The sequence below is a fragment of the Microtus ochrogaster genome, unplaced genomic scaffold (assembly GCF_000317375.1).
Source record: "Microtus ochrogaster isolate Prairie Vole_2 unplaced genomic scaffold, MicOch1.0 UNK2, whole genome shotgun sequence".
In the NCBI taxonomy this organism is placed as follows: Eukaryota; Metazoa; Chordata; class Mammalia; order Rodentia; family Cricetidae; genus Microtus; species Microtus ochrogaster.
The window spans coordinates 22,968,342-22,991,455 of record NW_004949100.1 but is presented as its reverse complement, the minus strand read 5'-3'; the positions used below and the strand labels follow the sequence as shown (position 1 = coordinate 22,991,455).

Genomic DNA, 23,114 nt, shown 5'->3' with positions numbered 1-23,114 from the left:
ATAATTGAACTAGAAAATAATTAAAACTTCACTGGAACATGTTCTATGGAACAATAGCATTAGTTATTCTTAACACATATGGAGGCCATACTATTGCTTATGTGTATTTTTCTGAAGTGCTGAAGTTTCCCAAACATGTAAAGTCACCATGAAAAACATAATTAATAACTAGAGCTCTTGTCCATTCATAAAAAAATAAATAAAATATATTCTTACTTATTTAAAGCAAGGCTTGTAAAAACAGTCTTTTTACTGTGTTTCTTGGGGTTTTTGTTTGTTTGTTTTTGACAGGACATCAAGTAGCCCCAAATGGTCAAATGGGCATGCAGCAGAAGATGGCCTCCTGATGCCTGTCTGCACTTCCCAAGCACCCTGCCATCACCCCAGCTTCACTAGCGTGTGCTCCTCTCAAAGCAAAAAACCGCCCATGGTTGGCAAAACTGTAACTCAAAGATCTCTGGTATGTGAACACTTAACCCATGGTAAAACTTGTACGGGAGAAAAGAGAGCTTAAAGGTTAGAGCCAGGACTATTTAATTAACTATTAGAATACTATTGGATTCTGTCTCTTTTAGTTATAACTAGTACAGTTCAAATCATGTGACTAGTTGACAAAAGTGAGCATCGCACAATTTCTTAGCATGGCTTCTTTGAGCTTCTTTTATATTCAGCGATAACAGTCCAAAACTGATCATTAGCAATAGGAAGCATCTTTATAAAAATCATTTTTATATTCCTTATATTCATGTAGGGGCATGTTAAAATTATTTCCTTGTACCGAAAAGCTAACCAAAGTCTTTATCTTTAAAAGTAAGCTGGAAGGGGACTGGAGGGTTGGCTCAGAGGTTCAGAGCACTGGCTGCTCTTCCAGAGGTCCTGAGTTCAATTCCCAGCAACCACATAATGGTTCACAACCATCTGTAATGAGATCTGGTGCCCTCTTCTGGCCTGCACGTAGAACACTGTATATGTAATAAATAAATCTTTTTTTTTTTTTTTTTTAAAAAGTAAGCTGGAAATGCGCAATTAATTCTATTTAGCCCACCAGTGACTGGCCCAATAGGTGCCCTCAAATCATCTGCATTTGTTTTCTGTTGAATTAAAAACACTGCTTAAACTCTTTCATTCTCACTATACCCCTTTCTGTTGAGAGTTCTAAGGTCAATTTTGCTTTTGTTCCTCTTTTGTACATAGGCTGGATAAGCAGGCAGAGTCGGTTTTTATTTTATAGGAATAGTTCCAAGAGAAGACCTGGATAAAAGAGCTGAAATTCTCCATCTCTATGAAGTAGATTGCATCATAACTGAGTAATTGCCATATAAGAAGTAATGCATACATACAAATTAATTTTGGCCCATTGTTGTGTTATTTAACCTGACTCCTGATATGGGTGCAGCAGCCTAGTGGCTCCTTCCTCTCAGACCACTGGCACAAATGGTTCACTGCTTCACTCGAACACTGACATTTTATTATAAAGACACATAATAGATTCAGGAAAATACGTACCTGATTGCACTTGCCGATAAGTGTCCATAGGATCCACTTGCTGAAGAGCTGCTACGGGAATTATTGAGAATTGTGACCAAGGAGTTAGGAGATGTTCTTATCATGGTCTGAAGGTCAAAGCTATGATCTGACAATGGCGAGATGGACAGTGTGCGTTTTCGGCTGGGTCTAGCTGACAGCCTGGGGCTAGGAAATCTGGTGCCTGTTACAAAAAAAAAACAGGATTTGATTACCTACAGGCAGAATCTATATGTTATTGACTACCACTTCTTAGAGTAAAAGGAGAGGGACAGAAGCTGGCGACTTGTGACAAACATCTCTCCTCCCCTTTGTGATCTACTGACTACAGTTGAAGAAATTAGGGCAAAATATTTATCTTCCAGGGGTTTACCTCAGAGGAGAGCTGTTTATTAATGCGCAGGCAAAATGATAAATTGCTCAACAAAAGGGAGAGACTTTTATGTGTTATCCTTCTCATTTCTAATGATTTATGAATCTGACAGCTGCTTAGATATTCCCATCATTAATTCACCACAAGCAACAAAGACAGAGGTTCCCACAGTTGCAACACAATGCCCTCTCTACTCTAACACACACCATTTTAAGGCAATGAGTTGAATGACAAAAACTGAATTAAAGCATGCTAAAATAAAGAATCTGGTGTACTTATGCCTGCCTCTCTCTGTGACTCCAGCAGCCAAATGGTCCCCAGTAAACTGACAGCATCACTAAAATAATGTACAAAGCATTGCCCTAGCCAGTGCAATCCAATTCAGGGTGATCTTGTACCCCATGAGATATCTGACAACATCTGGTGGCCACAGTTCAGGGCATACTATGGACATCTAAGAGGAAGAGGCCAGAATACTGTCAAACCCCTCGAGTGCACAGAGCAGTCCCATCACATAGAACCATGGACTCAGTGGTGTCAAAATGAAGATTCCTATCCTAAAAGCCTTCTCATCTAAGCAGAGATGGTCCAAGAGGTCGATGATGGTGCTTCATCACCTTTCCAAGGTGCATAAACTGCGCACACATGTCAGCGAGGCTTGATATCCCTAAGGCTACTGATACAGACCTTTTTTCTCCATTAAAGAACTAAGAGTTTTAGACTTCAAGAAAAGTCCTCTGATGGCCTCTTAATCTGAAGGTTAATAATCCAATTTAAACCCATGCCCACTTAATATAGTGGCTTTTAACTGAGGGGTTACAATTAAGTATGATTTGCCCTCAAACTTGTTAGATGTCAAGATCTGAGTCTTAGGGTATAGTAAAGAATGCCTCCCATTGGTCCATTCTTGCTTTTGGAAGATCAATTTACAAGTCAGAGTCATAAAACTAGACTTAATGAGAGGGCAAGAGGTAATCCTGCAAGATAGGAGGCACATCAATTTAAATAATTTTAAATACAAAAATAAAATTTTATGTTTCACAACATGGATATGACTCTTTACAGGATCGTGGCAATTTGGCCTTGCTCAGAAAATTAAAGCAGTAGACAAATCTTTAGAGAAAAAAAAAACAACAACAAGCCAACTGATCTCCAGAAAATTCAATGGGAATATTTTCTTCAACAGACATGAAATAATCTGTCTCTCCCTGCCCTCCACACACAATGTGTGTGTGTGTGTGTGTATGTGTGTATGTGTGCGTGCATGTGACTATGTGTGAGTTGAGGGGGTTCCCACCAGCCTTGAACTGACAATCCCCCCCTATCTAATCCTGTCTCCCAAGTACTAGAATTAAAAGTTTGCATCACCACAACAGACCTCAGAGATGGACCATATACAAGATAATAATCCACCATGCTCTGAGATAAATTAATGAAACCGAACAGAAGACTTTGAAGGTTTTATACAGTTAATCTCAAAGCCAGACACAAGGTGGTAGTAACATCCATATGTAACGTTGTTCCTCTGCTCCGAATGACAAGCATAGGGCCGTCTCAATCCTTTCTTTCAGTCACATTTAAAATGGGTTCGGTCATTTAGAACAGCTTAGGGCATGTAAGTACAGAACAGGAACCCCAGCTCTGTTTATGCATCTAGTAGCTAAGGAGCACCTTTAATCATGCCCTCTGCCTTGAGTAGAACTATCTGATTTTTACTCACTACAATATGTGAATTTCATCATATAAGCGTTTAATAGAGAAATATCTGTCATTTCCAGACAACTTGAATGACAGACCAAATTCACTGTCAGTTTTCATATAACCCTTAATGAAACTATTTTGTTGGACTTGGAGTTAGAGGAAACAAGATAAGACAGACGTTCTTCATCCTTGCCACAATCTCTGATTTTGTAGGGATGCTCGGGATTGACCCCAGCCTTCTAAATAGAGCCTCTCTAACTAGCAGTGATGCAGGAGATAGATAACGTGATCTGATACTATGAAACATAAGCCTTACATCCACCATACATCCTGGCAAAACCTTCCCACCAAACTCCCAGGTCACAAAAGGTCTGGCTGGAAAATGTTCTTACTGCCTCTCTCTCTCTCTCTCTCAGAATGTCACTGGTTTAAGTCGCTTTCTGCTCAGATGTATAGAATAGACTTGAGTGGCTCTTGCCCTCCCTTCTTCCCTAGGATGCTCCTTACAGGAAGTACAGGCTCAAGGTCCCTCGACCTCTGGAACTATTTAGAGCTATGGATATACCTGCTTAGACTAATGTGTTACACTAAATACTCTAGCTACCAAGTCAAAAAGGCACCCCTCACAAGTCACAGCATGTACTTTTGCCATTGAAACCAGAGTCCTGTTTATATTGTGCAGAGGTAGGAACTGAACCCAAAGCCTTGTATTAGCCAGGCAAATACTCGGTCACTGAGCTGTAAGCCCAGGCGGTCTTCACACCACTCCAGCACAGGGAGTTCCAACCTCGTTTCTGCTAATTGTTTTGTTTCTCCATTCTAATAAAAATTTCTGACAAAGAAAGAGGAGCTTTCTTTTCATGTGATGAATGATAAGACATCTAAATTCCTACTTAATGACAGTCAATTTACCATATACTCTGGCAAATTAAAATTCCTTTAATTAGTTTTTACAAAGTAAAAGGGTAGCTTCATCCTTTATTTGAATAAAAAAAAAAACAACCCGCCACTGCCTGACTAAACATATTCTTATCAAATAGGGAAAGTAACACAGGCTGACCTTCCAAGGAGTCTCTCTTATTTTAATTCTTTATTTGCAAATTTTCAAATAACTAATTTGCATAATAACGGTGAACTGTTTCCCCCTCAACAATTGCTAATTGAAATGTGGTTATGATGAATCTGAAACTTAAGCTCTTTATGCTACTGAGCCTAACAACAAAAACCCACAGAGAGTGCAACTCAGTTCTTTTACTTTGTGTGTGGTAACAAGCTGTGCAATAGAGGCCAGGACCAGGCCACACTCCTTTGGGGTACACCAATGTGGTCCTGGGTGATTAGCGGACTCAGACTGTCAATTTTTATTTCCGTGTGGACCAATCATCCTCTTTCTTTCCAAAATCTGGGGCTTAGAGGCCCAAAGCACACCTGTGACCAGGGTGACTCCCGATAGATTCTAGCTGGAAACACAAGGGTTAAGCATCACTGCTAGAAAAACCATACTTCCCTGCAGCTGGGTTTTAGCCTCACTCTTCAAGACCCTGCAAAAGCATATTCACTGAACATGTCCTGTCAGAGATGAGAGCTCTGGGGCGTCTAAAAGGCCATTATAGGCCCATTGTGACCCAAAGGAATCCTAATGTGCTTCTGGGCACCCCTCAAGTGACATGCGCATCACATGATCTTTGTTTCCTTCATTGCCATGTACTAGAATTTGGAAATGTTTCTGGATTTTTCTTTCCCTCTTTGTGTAACTATTATGATCTTTTTAGCAGCTGCAAAGGGTCTTCATGAAACACCGTTTTAAAATATAAGGATATGTGAATGGAAATAAATCATGTCTTATAGTTTTGGGTTTTTTTTTTGGTCCATTTTTTTTAATGCTCAATTTCTAAAGAAAAAAAAAATCCACAATACCATAGGGTGACCATGCAGGCTCCATCCAGGGAGCAAATCTGCTCCTTTATTTTCATATCACAAGAAACTGAGCGGCATAATTTTCTGATCAGTTACATTTCTAGTATAGCTCCCAAACTACAATTTTATGCATCTCTTAGTTCACTGAGAGGCAACAGGTCATCTCAAGCTGGCTCCATCTGTGGAACTGAAAACGTAACCCATCACCAAACCTTTGCAGCCTTCTCTCCATTGCCTAGTTAGCATCTGTTACCCTCCCAGGACCCCATCACCCAGCGTCCTCACTTACTATCCATGGCATGAAGGTACTCCATGTGGATGGCCCCTGCACCGGCGGTAGCAGCCGAGGGGAGGATGTCCGCATAGGGGCTGCGCTGGCCTGTCAGCAGGGCCATCTGGTGATAGTATTCCGCAGGGCTGACTCCAGCGTGGGGGGCTACAAGAAGAAACAGTGTGGTGACAGTTACAAGAAGGAAAAGTGGCCAGTTTCCTCTTTTGAAGCATCCCAAGTCCACTTGCCATTTATCCTTCAAACACAACTCTTTTATGGCTCTGTGCAATAAAGCTCTTCTAAGGCTGCATTCACTGGTGTATGTTTTTATTTGAAAGCAAAAACAAAGGAATTTAAAAAGGTCAAATACATTAGAAAAGTTTTGTTCTTTGTTTAAAGAAATTAACATGAATTCAAAATGATTAAAATTTAAAATATATATGTAGTCATGTATCTTTCGAGACGGGACATAGTCTGAGAAATATGTCATTCATGCATTTTTGTCATTTTGGGATCACAGAGCAGACACAGATATACTAAGAAAGCAATGATGTTAACTAGACAAAGTAATTTATGGAGAGTCCAAAATACACAACCTTGTACCAGGGCTGGTACCAGAATGATGGCTGTCTGCAGATGGTCATGACTGACTCCTCCTCCTGCAGAGAAATGAGCTGCCTATAGACAATTACTGTATGTTCATACTTCTTACAACAGTAGACAACTCAGACAACTGTGATCTCTTTCCAGACATACTCAAAATACTTCCCTAGGCTCCTGACAGGAGTGTCTGAGTTAATACTCACTAACATGAGAAGTCAGGGTTTACCAGAAAGAAAAGAGGGCAGCAGAGCATTAACGACACACAACTGAATAAGCTGCAATTTCAGGTTCCAGAATTTAAAAGCTCCCCTTTTCCTCTTTTCCCCCACTACAAAATCAAAAGGAAAATGTACCTATCAATCTGGAACAATTTACTGGCGAGAGGCAGCCTTACATGAGTAGGATAATAATTGGTTTCCACCTGCCAATTTACGTGCAAAAGCAGCAAGATAGCAGTTCTGAGGGTGGCCTCTAGATTTTCAGAAACCTGGATGCACAGAGACTCCACGAGGAATCTGGGAGCCAAAGTAAAGCAATGTCTGTAAAGTGCCTAGGGCATAGCATTTGAGCAGTGTAGGTTGACAATGACTAGTCACAGGCAGAGAAATCCTGGCAATGGGTACTTTGAATTTGTATCCAGAGACAATACATTTTTTATGCATAATACATAGCAAAAAATGGGTATCTTTAAAGTACCAGACAACAAAAGAAAAATACCAGTGAAATTATTTGGTTGGGTATTGTGGTGGTTTGAGTGTGAATGACCTCCCCATAGCATGCATGTTTGAATGCTTGGTCACCAGTTAGTGGAACTATTTGGGAAGGATTGACCTTACTGGAGGACATGTGTCATTGGGGATGGAAGTTGAGGTTCCAAAGTTCACACTATTGCTAATGACTTTTTCTGCGCCTCCTACTTGAGGATAACAAAGCCCTCAGCTACTGTCCCATTATCATGCCTGCCTGCCTGCTTCCATGATGGTCATAGACTCTATCTCTATGGAACTGCAAGCCCCAATGAGTTCTTCTGTAAGTTACCTTGGGCATTGTACCTCTTCATACCAACAGAAAAGTTACTAAGACAGTTACTAACGGAGCACTGAGAGGCAGGAATGGGAAGGCAGACCCACTAATCAGTCAATGGGTATTTTAGTTACACTCATTAAATGCAGACAATAAGCATGATTTCCAAAAAGTAACAATACTATATCCTCAATCAAATTTCTATAAGCCACCTGCACCCTGAGCTTCTTCCCCACTCTCTTCATCTGTTCTCCTATGGTTATTTCTACCACCTTCCGTTCTTTCATTACAAAATCAAATTCCAAGCAAAGTCATTAAGCATGTTTCACTTTTTGCAGGTTTTTAAAATGTGAATATTGCTCAGAAGAGAAAATAAATCCCTTGGGTACCTTAAAAATAGTCACTACACTGAATTCTTACAAAGAAGACATATGGGGTGCTAACTGTTTCTAGAAGGTGGATATTCCTAGAAATACACGAGAAGGGATGATTCCTCAGACACTTCATACACATTGCCACTGGGCACAAACAGTGTTAGAACTAGAGGCAAGGAAGCCGCAGCAAACAGTTTAGTGAAATTAATTGCATGGTATCTCTTCGCTCTGCAGCCACCAGCAGTGACTTATATTCTGCAGTGAAAAATGCATATTCACCATCAGCAGTTACTAAGGCTTATGCAATTCCGTGTCTTAAGGCAGGGCTGAGCAATTTTAGGCAAAGGCTCATACACACATAGAAGATACAATGAATATTTTCCCCAAGTCTTAAGGAATAGGTTATAACATGACAGGAAGATATGAATAACCAACTCCAATTTTACAAAACTATGTGAAAAGTTATTAACAAAGAATAAAACCTACACTTTAAGCCTAAAATGAGCATCAGGAATGAAGTCTAACTCTTTCTCTTTGCCCGTTGTTTAGTTTTACTTGACAAGCTCAAGGACTGAAGGCACACATAATATTGCCCTCCACCCTGCAGCTCTTGCTACTTACAACAGCATTAACATCACTTGGACTCAGGTCTCCCACTCCACATTGTTCCTGCCCTATGATCTATCAGTTTTATCAGGATCCCCAGATGATGAATGCACAGTAGAGTTTGTCAAGCTCTTGCTCAGAGACAAGTCTAAATAAACGTGTCTTTCCAACATACAGAACACAAGAGCATTCATTAGAAGATGGGCAAAGCACCCAGAGAATTCATACAAGCATGGGCTACTTGAGGGGCTTGTCTCATCATGTGGAGTGCATTAGAGAAGCGTGTAACAGCAAGGAAGGGAGTAAGACCTTACAAGTTACTTAATTCCTCTGTAAACTGTTATCCTTACATAAAAATATAAACACTGCCACCCACAGAAACAGCGCTGCGTGCACGAGGTAAACTTAATTTTGTTCCACTGCCTGTCATGTGGAAAACCTTACCATATATTGGATCTGCTCTACACAGTGCCACAGGGGTCATGTGAGGATGTCGGGGGAATCTATGGAAGAATTGTCTGAGACTTACCATCTGTAGGGCTCAGCCCTCGGGCAGCTGAGATCATGGAGAGGGACGGGCTGCTGTGCAAGGAGCGGATGTAGTCCATATACGGGTTGATGTAGGGGTGTGGCGGGCTGAAGGGGGACTCTGAAGCTGCCGTGGGGTTACGGTGTGGGGAGATCCTAATGAAGGGCAGGTCTGGATACGTCGGGCTACTAGATAAGGCAGAAGGCCTGGAAACAGAGAAGAAGAGATATGCACATGAGATAAGCATCCTCATATATAAAGGAACATACATATGTTCTGCACACTCTGGGAAAACCTAATGGGTATAAACCAGTTTTTAGCATTCCTACCTTTATATTAGGACGGCGTAATCCAGGTAAAAGAATACTATGAAATTAACTGAGAAAGAAAACTGACTTCTGAGTCATTTTACAGTACTCTGAAGATACGTTTTAAAGAAAAAAGACAGAGAAAGAAAGAGAGAGAGAGAGAGAGAGAGAGAGAGAGAGAGAGAGAGAGAGAAAGAAAGACCATAGCCAGGTGAGTTATTAGGCAACTGTAATACCAGAACTCAGGAGACCAAGGCAGTAGGATCCTAAGTTCAAGATCTATAGTATAGTTAGTAGCACAAGGCTAGCCTAAGAGACTCTGTCTCAAAAAAAAATGGATAACTTTTGAGCTCAGTGATAAAACACCTGTTCACCATGTACAAGGCCCTGGGTTTGATCCTCAGTGTAACACACACACACACACACACACACACACACACACACACACACACACACACACAGAGCCAGCCATTAGCCTCTCTCATGACGAAAATCCTTTTAACAGCCCCTGGACTATGACTCCATTTTCCAAATATTCATGGTACCATATAAAACTTATTTCTCACTTTATAACATTTTCTTATTAAACACAACAGAATTGATCTGGTTCGAACAATTTGCCTCTAGATGGCAAAGCTGCCCCTAAGAGGGAATACGCAAGGCAAGTTGAAGGTGACACCGAGCCAGTCTACACTGGGCAATGCCCCAGAGCTTGTTGCTAATGAAAACTGAACCCCACTATTCAAAGGCAACTTCTCTACTTCACGAGGCAGGCAGTACTCAGGATTCTGCTGCTGCTCATTTTTATGTGGATCCTTACTAATAACGTTTAACAAGGAACCCACTGAGCGTCTCTGGGCTTAGAAACCTAGGGAAATCAGGGTCTCATCAAGCTCAGGACCTGGTAAGCAAGGCGGTAACAGAAAACGGTTGGATCTTTGAAGTGCAAAGTCTACAATGCTTTCTATGTACCTGATCTCAGAGAGTCCCTGTCTGTAACTTCATCCTTACCACACACAGACATTCAGCCATGCCTGGCAACCCCAGGGACAGCCATGTCTAAAATGTTAAGTCTGGAGAGCCCTGTGCCCCTGTGCTCCTTCCCGAATAGACTGTTCCTCCTGTAGATGATCCAGGGAACTGGGTAAGACGGGTCAAACTCGTGTATTCCCTGCTTCCCCATCTGCACAGGCCATAATCAGAACAACAGTTTCTGATAGAGACAGAGCCACTGAGAGCACAGGTTTAAGAGTAGAGAAAAAAAAAGCAAGATGCCATCCTCATCCCCACCCCTGAGAAGGCATTGGGCCCCTGGCCCTGACATCCTATCAGAAAAGGATCATGATGAAAACAGCTCCAGCAAGTGTACTGGGCATGTGAAGCCAAGATCCAATATTGTCTTCCTGGAAACCAAGGTGAACTACGGTGTTGGGAATACAGGGAGTCTCTCATTTGTTTGTGTTACTCAAATGCTACTTCTGGTGAAGCCCAATCAGACCCAGTTTCCAACATTTACACACAAAGGGTAAGAAGTCTCTAACAGTTCCTGAAAATGGAACTGTCTTAGTCATGTGTAACAGTACACAGTTATAACAGCTTGAATATAACATGCATACGCGGACAGTTACTGCATGCTATGCAACTTGATTTATGTATCAATTTGAAGAATTAAAGGCCTTTATTTCACCTGACAAAAATAAACAAACCGGCAGAAGCTGTCAGTCTCTCTCAGCTCTCTACTACAAGAGGAGTTTGATTCATGTCTCTGGAAAGCCAGGCTCTAGCCGCCATGAGGCCTCTGTCACTGCTTAAACCAAGCTCCATTCAGACATGCTGCATGCTACACAGGAAGTTCACATTCTACCAAACATGCGATATGCTAGACAAGAAGTTCACACTCATTTCTACCAGAAATAATGGCCAATCCTTCCAATTTGACTCAAAAATAATCCTTATAAAACATAGACTTCTCAGTGGTTGTTTTGCCAAGATGCCAGCAGACACGCAAACTGTATCCACTTCACGAAGTCCTTAACTAGACACCTCCTGGAAACACGGTGGTGATCCCCAGCAGACTGAACGATACAAAAGACAAGCTGGTGAAGCATGTCACCCTTCTTGGCGGGCTATTTTGTTCTTATTTTTCTTTGCTTTGAATTTCGACAAAGATTAGAACCTATTCTGTTTCTAATATTCTATCCTCATCAGCCCCAATTCCACTAAGGAGAATCACACCCCACGAAGACAAATACATATTCAGAAATATATGGAAACCATGGAGGGAGGGTTGGAGGGGCCACTCATCCCAGGGGAAGGCGAGAATGTGGCATCTCCAAGGTTGCTGTCTTCACGGCATCCTGTGAAGGGGTGACAGGTACTCTTCCTGAGCTTTTGTCACAGGAAGGCTGAAGAAACAACTACAGGCAGGAGATTCCCAGGAGGACTCTAGACCTAGCCACCTCATTCCTGGCAAGGGAGCTGGTCTTAAGGCCATTTATATTCTAGTGAGAAGTAACAGCAGAAAGGGTATTACTCCAAGACTCGGAAATAAAGCTAGTAGACTTTAACCAGCTGCCAAGTGGGTCCCTTCCAGACAGATGCACTCGGAGATACGATCACTGTTTACAAACAAGGTGTCTGTGACAGGCTTCAGAGGAGAGTGCAAAATAAGCCCGCTGCTCGTTAACTGCCCTAGGGAAACAAGCCATCTGGTAAATCCAAGCTCTCCACTTCGCCTGCATGAACAGGAAAGTGCTTCACAATGGCGACTCAGGGAGCGCTCATCAGGAATCCCACAGACAGGCACCAGTCAGTCAGCAGAGGGAAGGCGTGGGCAGGCAGCTCAATGGCTGGCAGCTGCAAGCTCTATGACATAGGCAGCTTCCATTCTCACTGTGCTTGGCTGTCTGGGGGTGGGGGATCAATCTCGTGGTCAATGTAAGTGGTCTGTGCCTGCCATGAGCATCTATATGTCTGAACGTATAAAATCATAACATACAACATACAAATAGGCATACATATTAGGACTAGCACATACGGAATGCTAACATAATTTTAAATCTTGAAATTCTGGGAGTTTTTGTTTTTAAAACCATTCTAGCCAGGTATGGTGGTCTACAAGTTGAATCCTTTAATCTCAGAACTTCTGAAGGGAGTGATCTCTGAGTTCGAAGTCAGCCTAGTCAAGCACTGGGTGTGGGGAGACAGACAGACAGACAGAGACTGAGACTCTTTCTCAGAGCAAATTCATATTCACAACAAAATCAAACTGCAGTACAGACTTCTGGTATTCCCAAACCACATACTAGTAGGGTCTTGCCATTTTCAATACTCTCTAGAGAACATGGTCTTTCATTTAGTGATAAACAACGGTTCCTCAAATGTCCTTTCATTGATGAAAGCCTTCTTCCCTTCCTACAGTGTGTGTTCACTCTGTGGAGTAATGATTTCATTATGATGTTTATAGAGGTATATAAATGAGCTCTGCTAATATCCATGTGTTAGAATCCTCTTTCATCCCACCTCCTCATACCATCACGGATAGTTCAACACCTTTCTTTCTTCCTTTCTTCCTTTCTTCCTTCCTTCCTTTCTCCCTCCCTCCCTCCCTCCCTCCCTCCTTCCTTCCTTCCTTCCTTTCTTTTTCTTTCAAATCTAGATTCCACATGACAGAAAATAAATATTTCTTTCTGGGTCTTGCTTGTTTGAACGTAATTTTCCATTCCATCCATCTTCTTGGAAGTGTCGTAATCCTGTTTGTCTTTAAAACCCCATTCTATTAATAAGATGAACCGTAGTTTACTTACCCATAGCACTACTGAAGGGATCATGGACAGTTACAAACTTTGGCAATTACGATTACAGCTGCTATAAGCACCTATTTATAGTCTCCACAGCATCAAATTGAATAAGAGCTCGTTTGTCCTCATCCCTGAAGAACCTCCTTAGATTTCCCAGGATTTCCTTAGTAAAAAGTCAGAGAGTACATGAGGTGGCTAAGATCATGAACTCACTAATAAAATGCAGGGTCTTTGATGCAATGACCCGAATGTGGGCTAAAACTCCCTCCTACGCACATCAGCCTCCTGACCCATGGCCCAGGTGAACTGAGACACCAGCAGCATCCTCCCTGCTGCCGAGAGAGGTAGAAGACACACGTGCCAACTCGATACCAATGATTTCTGAAAATGGCTAGCAAAATCTTTTATTATAAAGCCAATAAACAATGTCCAAATGACAACTTAGCTTTCAAGCACTGCAGAGGCTGTAGGTCCACCTTCTATACTGCTCTATTTCTTTGTGTATTCTTTTTTTGTTTGTTTGTTTGTTTGTTTGTTTTTCGAGACAGGGTTTCACATCTGTAGCTCTGGAGCCTGTCCTAGAACTCCCTTGGTAGACCAAGCTGGCCTCGAACTCACAGAGATCCGCCTGCCTCTGCCTCCCGAGTGCTGGGATTACAGGCGTGCGCCACCACCGCCCGGCTTTCTTTGTGTATTCTGTCTGGGATGAACTTCCACATCAGACCCTATGTGGTGGTTTGAATAAGCACGGCCCCTATAGGCTCATATATTTGAATGCTTTGTCATCAGGGATAGGAAGCAGAGCACAAAAACATTAACAGAAAGCATCAAGGATGTACTGATCATGAAGCATGGACCATTAACCAGGATTCAAGACAGACAGGACAGATAGGTAACCACAACAGCTAAGTTTACATACTGACAATTCTCATAGTAGTCCTAATCAATTAAATTTAGAAAAAAAGTACACATATGTAATTTTCCCCCCTTAAGACAGGGTTTCTCTGCGTAGCCCTGGCTGTCCTGAAACTTTTTCTGTAGACCAGGCTAGACTTGAACTCACAAATATCAGCCTGCCTCTGCCTCTGGATTAAAGGCATGTGCCACCACTGCCTAGAAAAAGTTTGACTATTTTAAAAGTAGAATGAATAATATAATATTTTCTGTTATTGAATAAAGGTAGACTCCTTAAGTAAATGGTTTAACTGCCAAGCAGACAACAGAAGACAGCATATATGAACTCTGGGAGTGGGGAAACCATTCCTAAGGCAAATGGGAGGCATTTCTTGTGAATGGAGAAACCAGAAACATCACACACACTGACAGACGTTTTTCTATCTATGAACCACATTACAGGACCAGTGTGATAGCATATAGTGAAAATGGACTTTATTCAGACCAGAGATGACTGCTTAGATCAATCTGATGAAAATGTCACTGTAATTATCTCCATTAACAGATTCTAAGATTCAAAAAAAAAGTACACTCAATTTATGATGTCCAGTGCTTTCTTTCTTTTTTTTTTTTTTTTGTAAAAAGGCTTTTAGAGAACACAGTACTGGTTCAATTAAGTCCTTGGGAGATAATGGAGATCTCACAGGTCTTCGTGCCTAGTTAACCATTTAAGAAAAATAACAACAAATTGAATAAATCTAATCCTTTATACTTAATTCTATACTTAATTATATACTCTATTATTTTGTGTGTGTACACACATGTACATGTAAATATACATCATGGTGCACATTTGGAGGTCAGAGGAGAACCTGGAGGAGTTGGTTCTCTCCTCCCACTACACAGGTTCTGGGAATGCAAATTGAACTTTAGCTTCAAGCTGGGTGGCATGCACCTTTACTAGCTTAGCCATCTTGCCTGGCCCCTAACACTTTAGAAACAAGGGCAAGAAAGGAAAAGCTGGGGACAGCCAGAAGACCTCATTTAGATGACAGGTAACAAAATGATCTCTAAATAACAAGTTTTAAATATTACCATAGATGTACATTACATTCAAAATTATAATGTTAAGAAGTCTGTCAAACAAAGTATGAATACCCTATACAAAAGTTTCCATTTTTGCAATATGTAGTAAACTAGAACGTTTCTCTCTTAAAAAAAAGTGTTGTGTTATCAGCAATATAGCTAATGTACTGGCTAGTGTTAACTGTCAACTAGACTGACAGAATATAGAGCCATCCAGGGCAGGGCTCTGAGCATGCCTACAGGGAATTGTCTTAATTGTACTAATTGAGGAGGAAGACCCATCCACGGTGAATGACACCTTTCACCTTTCACCTCCAAATGTACACCAGAACATATGCTTGCATTTATATGTGTACACACAAAAAGTAATAAAGTAACTAAAAATGTAAAGAAAAAGCATCTAAAGCGTTAGAAACATAAACCTGGCCCCCCTTCTTGGATGCTAAATAGACAGCTGCTTTATTCATTGGTTTATCCTGCCATGATGGGCTATACTATACTCTGGAACTGTGAGCCAGGGTATTTTATCAGTGCAACAAAAAAGACACTAAGACAATCTATTAAAAATAGTGAGTCCCAGGACAGGCAGGGCTACGAAGAGAGACCCTGCCTTGACGCAAACAAACAAAATGTATTTTAATACATTATTCATTTTATATTGCATAAATGTACACAAGCATATAAGAAGTACGATAACCGATTATTGTGTTCTAGATACGTGACAAAGTCCGCAAGGACATACTTCAGTTACACACATGGCCTCCGAGTAGGTGATTAACATCAAGTAAGCTGTTAACTGTAAAGTCCTTTCCTAGTCAGCCCTGGAGCTGTGAGAGGAAGGGATCTGGGGCAACTCAGCCCTCTCCGAGGAGCCTCCCCAGCAGTCTGTGTCAACAGTGTACAGACAGTGTCCTTTTCTTTCCTCCTTTCCAAAATTAACAGGTTCCTCTTTTTGAATAGCCATTCTTCGCCTATGGATTTTTCTTCCTCTTATAGGGTTATCTAAGTCCCAATGCGGAGGCCAATCTAGACAAGGTCAGAGTGTCCTCTCTCCCTCTGCCTCGATTCCCTACTGCCCTTGGGCTGTGCATTTCTAGGTATCTTTAGACCCAAGGGAAAGTCTTGTTGGGCTCAAGATTTTCTGCTGAATGAAGGAGGTTTTCAAACTTTGCTTTACTCTACTACTACTTGGCCTCAATGGATAAGGCAGGCAATATTTTACTTTAATTTTTATAAAGAAATAAACCACAGGCTTTCCTTCTTACTTGCAGGGGATGCATTCCAAGACCCCCAGTGGAAGCCTGCAACCAAGCGGGTGTAGTAGAGTAAGAGATTACAAGCAACAATAAGATGGGACAAGTTGAAGGACTTCAGTAGAAGTTACTTAGAACATGTGCTCTGTTTATATCTGAAAGGATCTATCTTATGGCTTTGAATCTCAGAAACAGAAGGCACAGAGAAGGAGCGAGCTAGTGAAAACAGACAGCAATTAGCCTGGGACTTGTCACATGATAAGTGTTTAGTAAATATTGGTCCCTGCAACTCCGCATCTGTGGCTGTTATTGCTATTGAGGGTAGCCTGGGGAAGGACGGTCACTTCACTGCCACAGCCTGTTTGTAATGATTTCCTCTTGGCTCCTGCAGGGCCTGAGCTGCTCTGAAGCCAGTAAACCCAGTTACTGAGCCCCCAGTTGCTGAACCCCCTTGGCATTCTCTAGTAGCACCCACATCTAACCTCTTTCAGAGTGCTTTGTTCCAACCTTAGAAAAACTTAATGTGTGTTTCCTGAAGGAGGCACAGTTATCTTCTAATTTTAGTTCAATAACTTTCTTTTCATTTTTAAAAGACGGTACTTTTTAAATAAACATTTCACTTTATTTTATGTGTATGGGCGTTTTGCTAGCATGTGCGTCTGTGCATCAAGAATGTGCCAGTGCTTCCAGAAGCCTGAGTCAGACCTCCTGGATCTGATGTGGTTGTGAGGTACCAGGTGGGTGCTGGGAATTGAGCTAGAAGAGCAGCCAGTGCTCCAACCACTAAATCATCTCTCCAGTCCTAGAACTGTTTTTCTTCCAAAATAAGCAAGAATTTTAAATAATTTCCCTCCCAACTGTCCCCTCATTCTACAGACACTATTTTCTGAAATTTGATAAATTTCCAAATCCACATCAAAGATAATATTCAAATGGACAGAACAGGAGAGGAAGATGGCCAACAACCCACAGTTCTAGTTTTCCAGAATTTCCAGGAATAATGTGAACATGGTAATGAGAAAATATCTATCACATATGAATGTATCTATCTTTAATAGGAATAAAAAATAGAACTTTTGTAGAAGGAGAGAAAAATCCAGAGTCTAGCATCCAGAGGACTAGAAAAAGAGCTCAGCCAGCCAACTAAGAGACACAACTCATGACCAACAGCCTAAAGAAATCCATATCGTAGCCCTAGTCATGGGTATCATAAAGAGTAAAGATAAAGGAAAATCCAGCAAGGGGTGGATATGCTGTGCCTTCATTAATGAAACAGCTTTGGGACCATTTCAAAAAAGACCCCTGGTGAGTTGGTAACACAGTCACCTGGCCCTAGTGGCATGGGGCAGAGGGCACAGAGTAGATCCCTGGGTTCTGGAGTAAAGAAGTATAGCAAGCATGGTAGACTGAATGGCTTGGAACAGGGATAAACTCAGCTTGGAATAACTGAAGGACATCATCTCAAAAAGATCCCATCTCATATGCTGGTCACACCACGGGTCTCCAGCCGATAGTGCTGGCCTTGTGGTTATGTGACTTCTGCTACACTATGAGCTGCTTAGAATCTTGGATATCCCCAGATGTCCCAAAGGGAGGTCCAGATACCAGAGCAGAACTACTGAGGGGGAGGGGGGGAGTCATGCAACACACAGGAAGTCAGCCTCCTATAGTCTAAACACTCACCTATGCTCTTTTCTATTCCATCTTCCTCTCCCTGAAAAACACAGGTCACTTAGTGAGGTATGCATTGCCTCTGTGGCTACTCCTCCTCAAGAACCAGGAATGGCATTCTTCATTTAATTCTCGTTCTTTTCTCCTCTCTTTTCAGTCAACCTCTGATGAAGGCTGCCTCACCTACTACCTCTTCTTTCCTCAAACCGTTTCCTCTTCCATCTATTTTTCTCCTCTACTTTTTTCTTTAAAACCAGCATCATTAGTCTAACCCTAAGTTTCTTTGTTGGTGCTGTTGGCCCTGCCTTCCCACTTTCATTTCCACACATAATATCCATGATAAATAATATTAGTGCAACTGCTACTTTAGTTCTCCTTTGCCTCCTAAAATTATTGGTGCCAATAAGATGACTAACTTTTTGACTCTTCCTTATTACCAGCTTGCCTTTGATAGTGACTATCTTTGCAGACAATGGCTTAATCACAGCAACACAGGGGGTGGAATGTTGAGTTCCAACTACCACTGACGTAAAGCAAAATAACACATCAACTCTGCAGCACCTGATCCCTACTGAACAAAGCCAGCATCACTTCTGAAGCCTTCTGGGTGATTTAAAATAAATAAACAAATGAATAAACTTTTAAAGAATAAATACACCCAATTAGTCATCTAACTCCTGATGTCCAACTTTCCACAAGTGAATGAGAAACTGAGTAGAATAGCTCTGCAGAACTACTAATCCCGAGGCAATGGCCTCCAGTGAACTACACTCAATCCTGAAGTGCTCAAAGGCTAAGCAGAGGTGTCCTAAGAAATCAAAAAATAAAATGAAATTTCTGAATGAATTCCAACAGACCACAAACAGCTGAGAAAGTAAGGAAGATAGTATAAGATATGAAAGATGAACTCTAGAGAGGCATAAATACTGAGAAAAAACACCAAATTTTAAAAATATAAACAAAACACATTAAGTAAAATAAAAGGCACTGTGGAATGCCTCAACCATGAAGTGGAATGCCTCAACCCTGAAACAGACCAAAGACAGGACAGAATATTGGAGACTGAAGACAAGTTGGAGGAGCTGCAACATTCAAACATAGAAAAGATAAACTAATAATGAAATATGAATACTAACTTCAAGATAGACAGAACACTGTGAAAATACAAAAATCTAAGAATCAGAAGCATAAAAAAAGGAGAGGAATTTCATTCTAAAGTCTTAATACATTTACAAAAATAATAGAATAATAGACATGCACAAGCTGAAACCAGACAGAATCCCAGCATAAAAGAAGAGAAGTTGGCTCCAGGTCCACCCCCAAACAAAAAAAAAAAACTATTAATGCCCAGCTTCTGGAATCGGGGAAGTAGGTTTTCTCCAGCAGAGTGACACTGGGCATATCAACCGCACTCCAGAGCACTATGTTCCATGCGTAGGAGCGGTTGGCCAACAGAAAGTTGAACTCTGCGCTTTTCAGTGGTTTATTTCTTTTTTGTTTTAAGAGAGAGAACAAAGTTAGGTGGGTAGGGAGGAGGGAAGCTCAGGGAGGAAATGCAGGATGGGAAAGAATATGATGGAAAATATATTGTATGAAATTTTCAAAGAATTTTTAAAAAGCATTAAAAAGATAATGTACAACGGTTGTACATTTACCTATATGGTTAGCCAGTTTCAGACAAGTAGATATTTTAAAAATCTCAAAAGCAATAATCTTGGATTTATTTTGCTTAAAAGTCAGTACTAGGTATGAACCAATGATGAAAACCACAATGGTAGAGTCTAAGAAATTAATCCTGACTTCACTGTGAGCACACCTTTAGACACAGAGAGATGTTTACAGCAAAGACAGGTGTATGTGGAATTCTGAGCCAGGAAAGTGAGGCTCCATCATCGCTCATCAGAAAACGAGTCTGTTTCCTTTCTTCATTCCTGCGACAGTACTGCATTGTCACAGCTACTGATATCCTCTCTGGGGCACTCTCCTCCTCCGCTTTGATGCTATTTCCAGGAGAAATGAGAAGCCCAGGTTTATGCTGATGAGGCTTGATAGTGATTGATGAGAAGAGTGGGGCCATACATCCCAACAAAGCTCCTGCGCTAAGGCCAGAAGCTCACACAGTGGAAGAGCTTCACCAGTGAGTTTCCAGCCACTGCATATTCTTATAGTAACAGGGTTTTTTCTTTTCCGTCCAGGTTTGTACATTTTATCTTTATTCTTCCAAACCCTCAAACTGCTTGGATAGGAGAGAGGTGTTTATAACACACACACACACACACACACACACACACACACACACACACACACACACACACACTTCTAAGCCTGAACTTTTAGAGGAAATTGAAGAGGCTTTGTGTCAAGTACGACTAAATCCAGCCTTTCCATATCAAACCTCTGCTAGAAAATTACTGTGCAGATGATAAGGCAGAAAGATATAATAAAAAGTGACTCTACTCAATTTACACTGCAATATTGGTATGACTGAATATTTTTCATTCAGGTGCCTGATAAAATCACTAAACTGTATTGCAGATAAATAAAGGAGGCTTCTGTCAAGAATAAACACCATTAATCATGAGGCCTTACCCTCTCGGAGCGTGTGCTATGCATCTTCACAAATACACGGCTCAGCCAGCGCACACACACGCTTTCCTCTTTATCCCCTGCCAGGCTGAGGAGCCCCTCGTTTTTCATTTTCTACGATGTAGGCAGCAGAAACATTCTGAAAACATTCTCTCTACATTTTAACTTTGCAGTTTTCAAAGTAGGCTCACTATTGTGAAATTTAGGAAACGGTAGCTGAGATTTGAGCAGGAAAAAAGGTGACCAAGAAGCTTTTCTTCTTTTTTCTTTTGCTAAAGAAAAACAAGTACACATTTTCAACTCTAAAGTGAGATGACTTTAAAGATGCAGGATTCTGAGAAAGAAACATTTTCATCTCGCTTTCAGATTTTGCTTTAGTTATCAGAACTCTGAAAGACTTCCCCAGATACAGTTTTTACTTTAAAATCTTTTATCACTACAGTCCATGCATGAAAAAGGGAAATGAAAACAGAATAATTTTGCTAAGAGACACCTGAAGCTGCCTCATGAGTGCCACTTCACCCATAAAGACAAAACACACTTCAGGCCATAAAATACACCTAATTTCAGAGGCGTTCAAGGGTGGGGTTAGCCATGGATAGAGCAAACTGCCATTTGCGAAATCTCTATGCTGTGTGAGACATTGTGCGAGGGGCCTTCATTGATTCCTAGAGAGAGAATGGGATGGGTGGTGAGCAGATGGAGAGATTAAGTATCTGACAGACACCTATGGCTCTTGGGATAAAATAAAAGGACATGTGAGTGCACACAGGGTAGAGCCATGTTTTCAGAATCTCTTTCAGCGATTCTGCACAAAAGGAAAAAAAAAAAAACAATGAACCAACATAGACATTCCCCTAATAGTCCATTCTCCAGGGCTTTTGCAACTGAACACAAAGGTCAGGAAAAAGCTCAAAGACTCACTTAATTCGTAGCAGAGCTGAGAATGAAACCTGGCCCAGGCCCAGTTACCAGGAGAACAGAAGGAGATAATCAGGCCTGGCATGAGAGCACACACCTTTAACCCCAGCACTCAGAAGACAGAGACAGGTGGATCTGCCTGGTCTTCAGAGTGAGTTCCAGGTCAGCCCTGGATACCAGGTGATACCCCAACAAAAGAGGATAATCAGAATCCATGGGCTAATGTTTGCATTTTCTGGAATTCTATGTTGAAAGCCAGGAAAGCAACATCACCACAAACTAATGCAGCAAACACAGTGTCAGGTAGAGAGGGCCTATTCTTGGAGGCAATACATTCTTCAGTGAGGCCCATGGAACATTACCTGGGATACGCAGGAAATATCGTCAGGAGCTGTTTTAGCTAAGGGGGAACCTAACATCACAGCTCCTGGAAGCAGGAAGTACCTCTGCTGGCTGAAAACAACTGAACAACAGAGCTGCAGTCAGGGTCATTTTTCTCTGTCACCAAAGTCTGTGCCCTGAGAATACTCAGTCATTTAGGGAACTCTTCATGCTCACATACCGAGAGCCTAGTTCAAATCGAGTCTTTAAAAAAATAAAAAAGCAGCTCCTGGGACACTTTGTAAGCCTCTTCAAGAAACATCTGAGTAGAAATTCATCTGTACTGTTTCCGCAATCTGTTCAGCCTTTCCTGACGATATCTTTCATCTTGGAAATTCCAGGAAAGAGCGAACTATTTCTAGGTGCCTGGCTGATAGATGCAGGCTCCTGGTTTGGTACTAGACACTTCACATGCTTGAATGAAGTCAAGATTCCTGCACACACGCAATTAACAATAACCCAGCCAACAAAAATCACAGGTTGAAACAAACAAATGAAACCAGCTAAGGCCAATGGGATGATGGCTCAGCTAGTGAAGCTGCCTACTGCCAAGTGTGACATGCCAAGTCTGATTCCCTGAACCTGCACGGTGAAAGGTGAAAGGGGAGTGCCCACTCCAAGCTGTCATGCAACATACACACACACACACACACACACACACACACACACACACGTCTGCACGCATGGACACACATATAGACAGTCAGACAGACAGATGTATTTTTTAAGCTGAATTGTCTGGAATTTAGCTTTAATCTGCCAATAACAATTTTAATCAAGAGGCCAGGCAGTGGTAGTGCATGCTTTTATTCCCAGTACTCAGGAGGCAGAGACAGGCAGATCTTTGTGAGTTCAAAGCTAGCCTGATCTACAAGAGCTAGTCCCAGGGAAGGCCCCAAAGCTACAGAGAAACGCTGTTTAGAAAAACTAAAATAGAAAAAAGAAAAATATATCAAGAAAAGTATCACATTTCACTACACAGACCTAGAAACCCTCTTCCACTATGAACACTCACTTCCTATCATTTGGAATACTTTTGTTCTCATTCCCCAATTACTTTTCTGAAAATTAATCTTTATCCTTTCAAACTTAGATATATATGATTATCTTAATCACTACATCTATAATATGTATCAATGTATATGATGCATCTTTTCTCTCCCAGAAATTTGCTCTTAAGGCAGCTAAACTTTGCAAACTGTATAACTATGTCACTGACACCTGCAGTGAGGTAAAGCACACTCAAAAATCAATAATCTTGGCATTTATTAGTGGAACTTTAAGGGCTTAATT

General features: G+C 41.3%; 1 protein-coding gene across 3 annotated transcripts in view; it reads right to left on the bottom strand.

Annotated features, from left to right (window-relative positions):
* Gli3 (GLI family zinc finger 3) overlaps window positions 1-23,114 on the bottom strand; it is a 259,955-nt gene that overhangs the window by 78,723 nt on the left and 158,118 nt on the right. For all 3 annotated transcript variants that reach the window (XM_026788360.1, XM_005365443.3, XM_026788361.1), the window contains 3 exons: window positions 8,922-9,127; window positions 5,805-5,951; window positions 1,507-1,708 (listed from right to left, as the gene is read on the bottom strand). In XM_026788360.1, coding sequence (XP_026644161.1) covers window positions 1,507-1,708; window positions 5,805-5,951; window positions 8,922-9,127 — 555 coding nt within the window. The remainder of the gene's footprint in view (window positions 1-1,506; window positions 1,709-5,804; window positions 5,952-8,921; window positions 9,128-23,114) is intronic.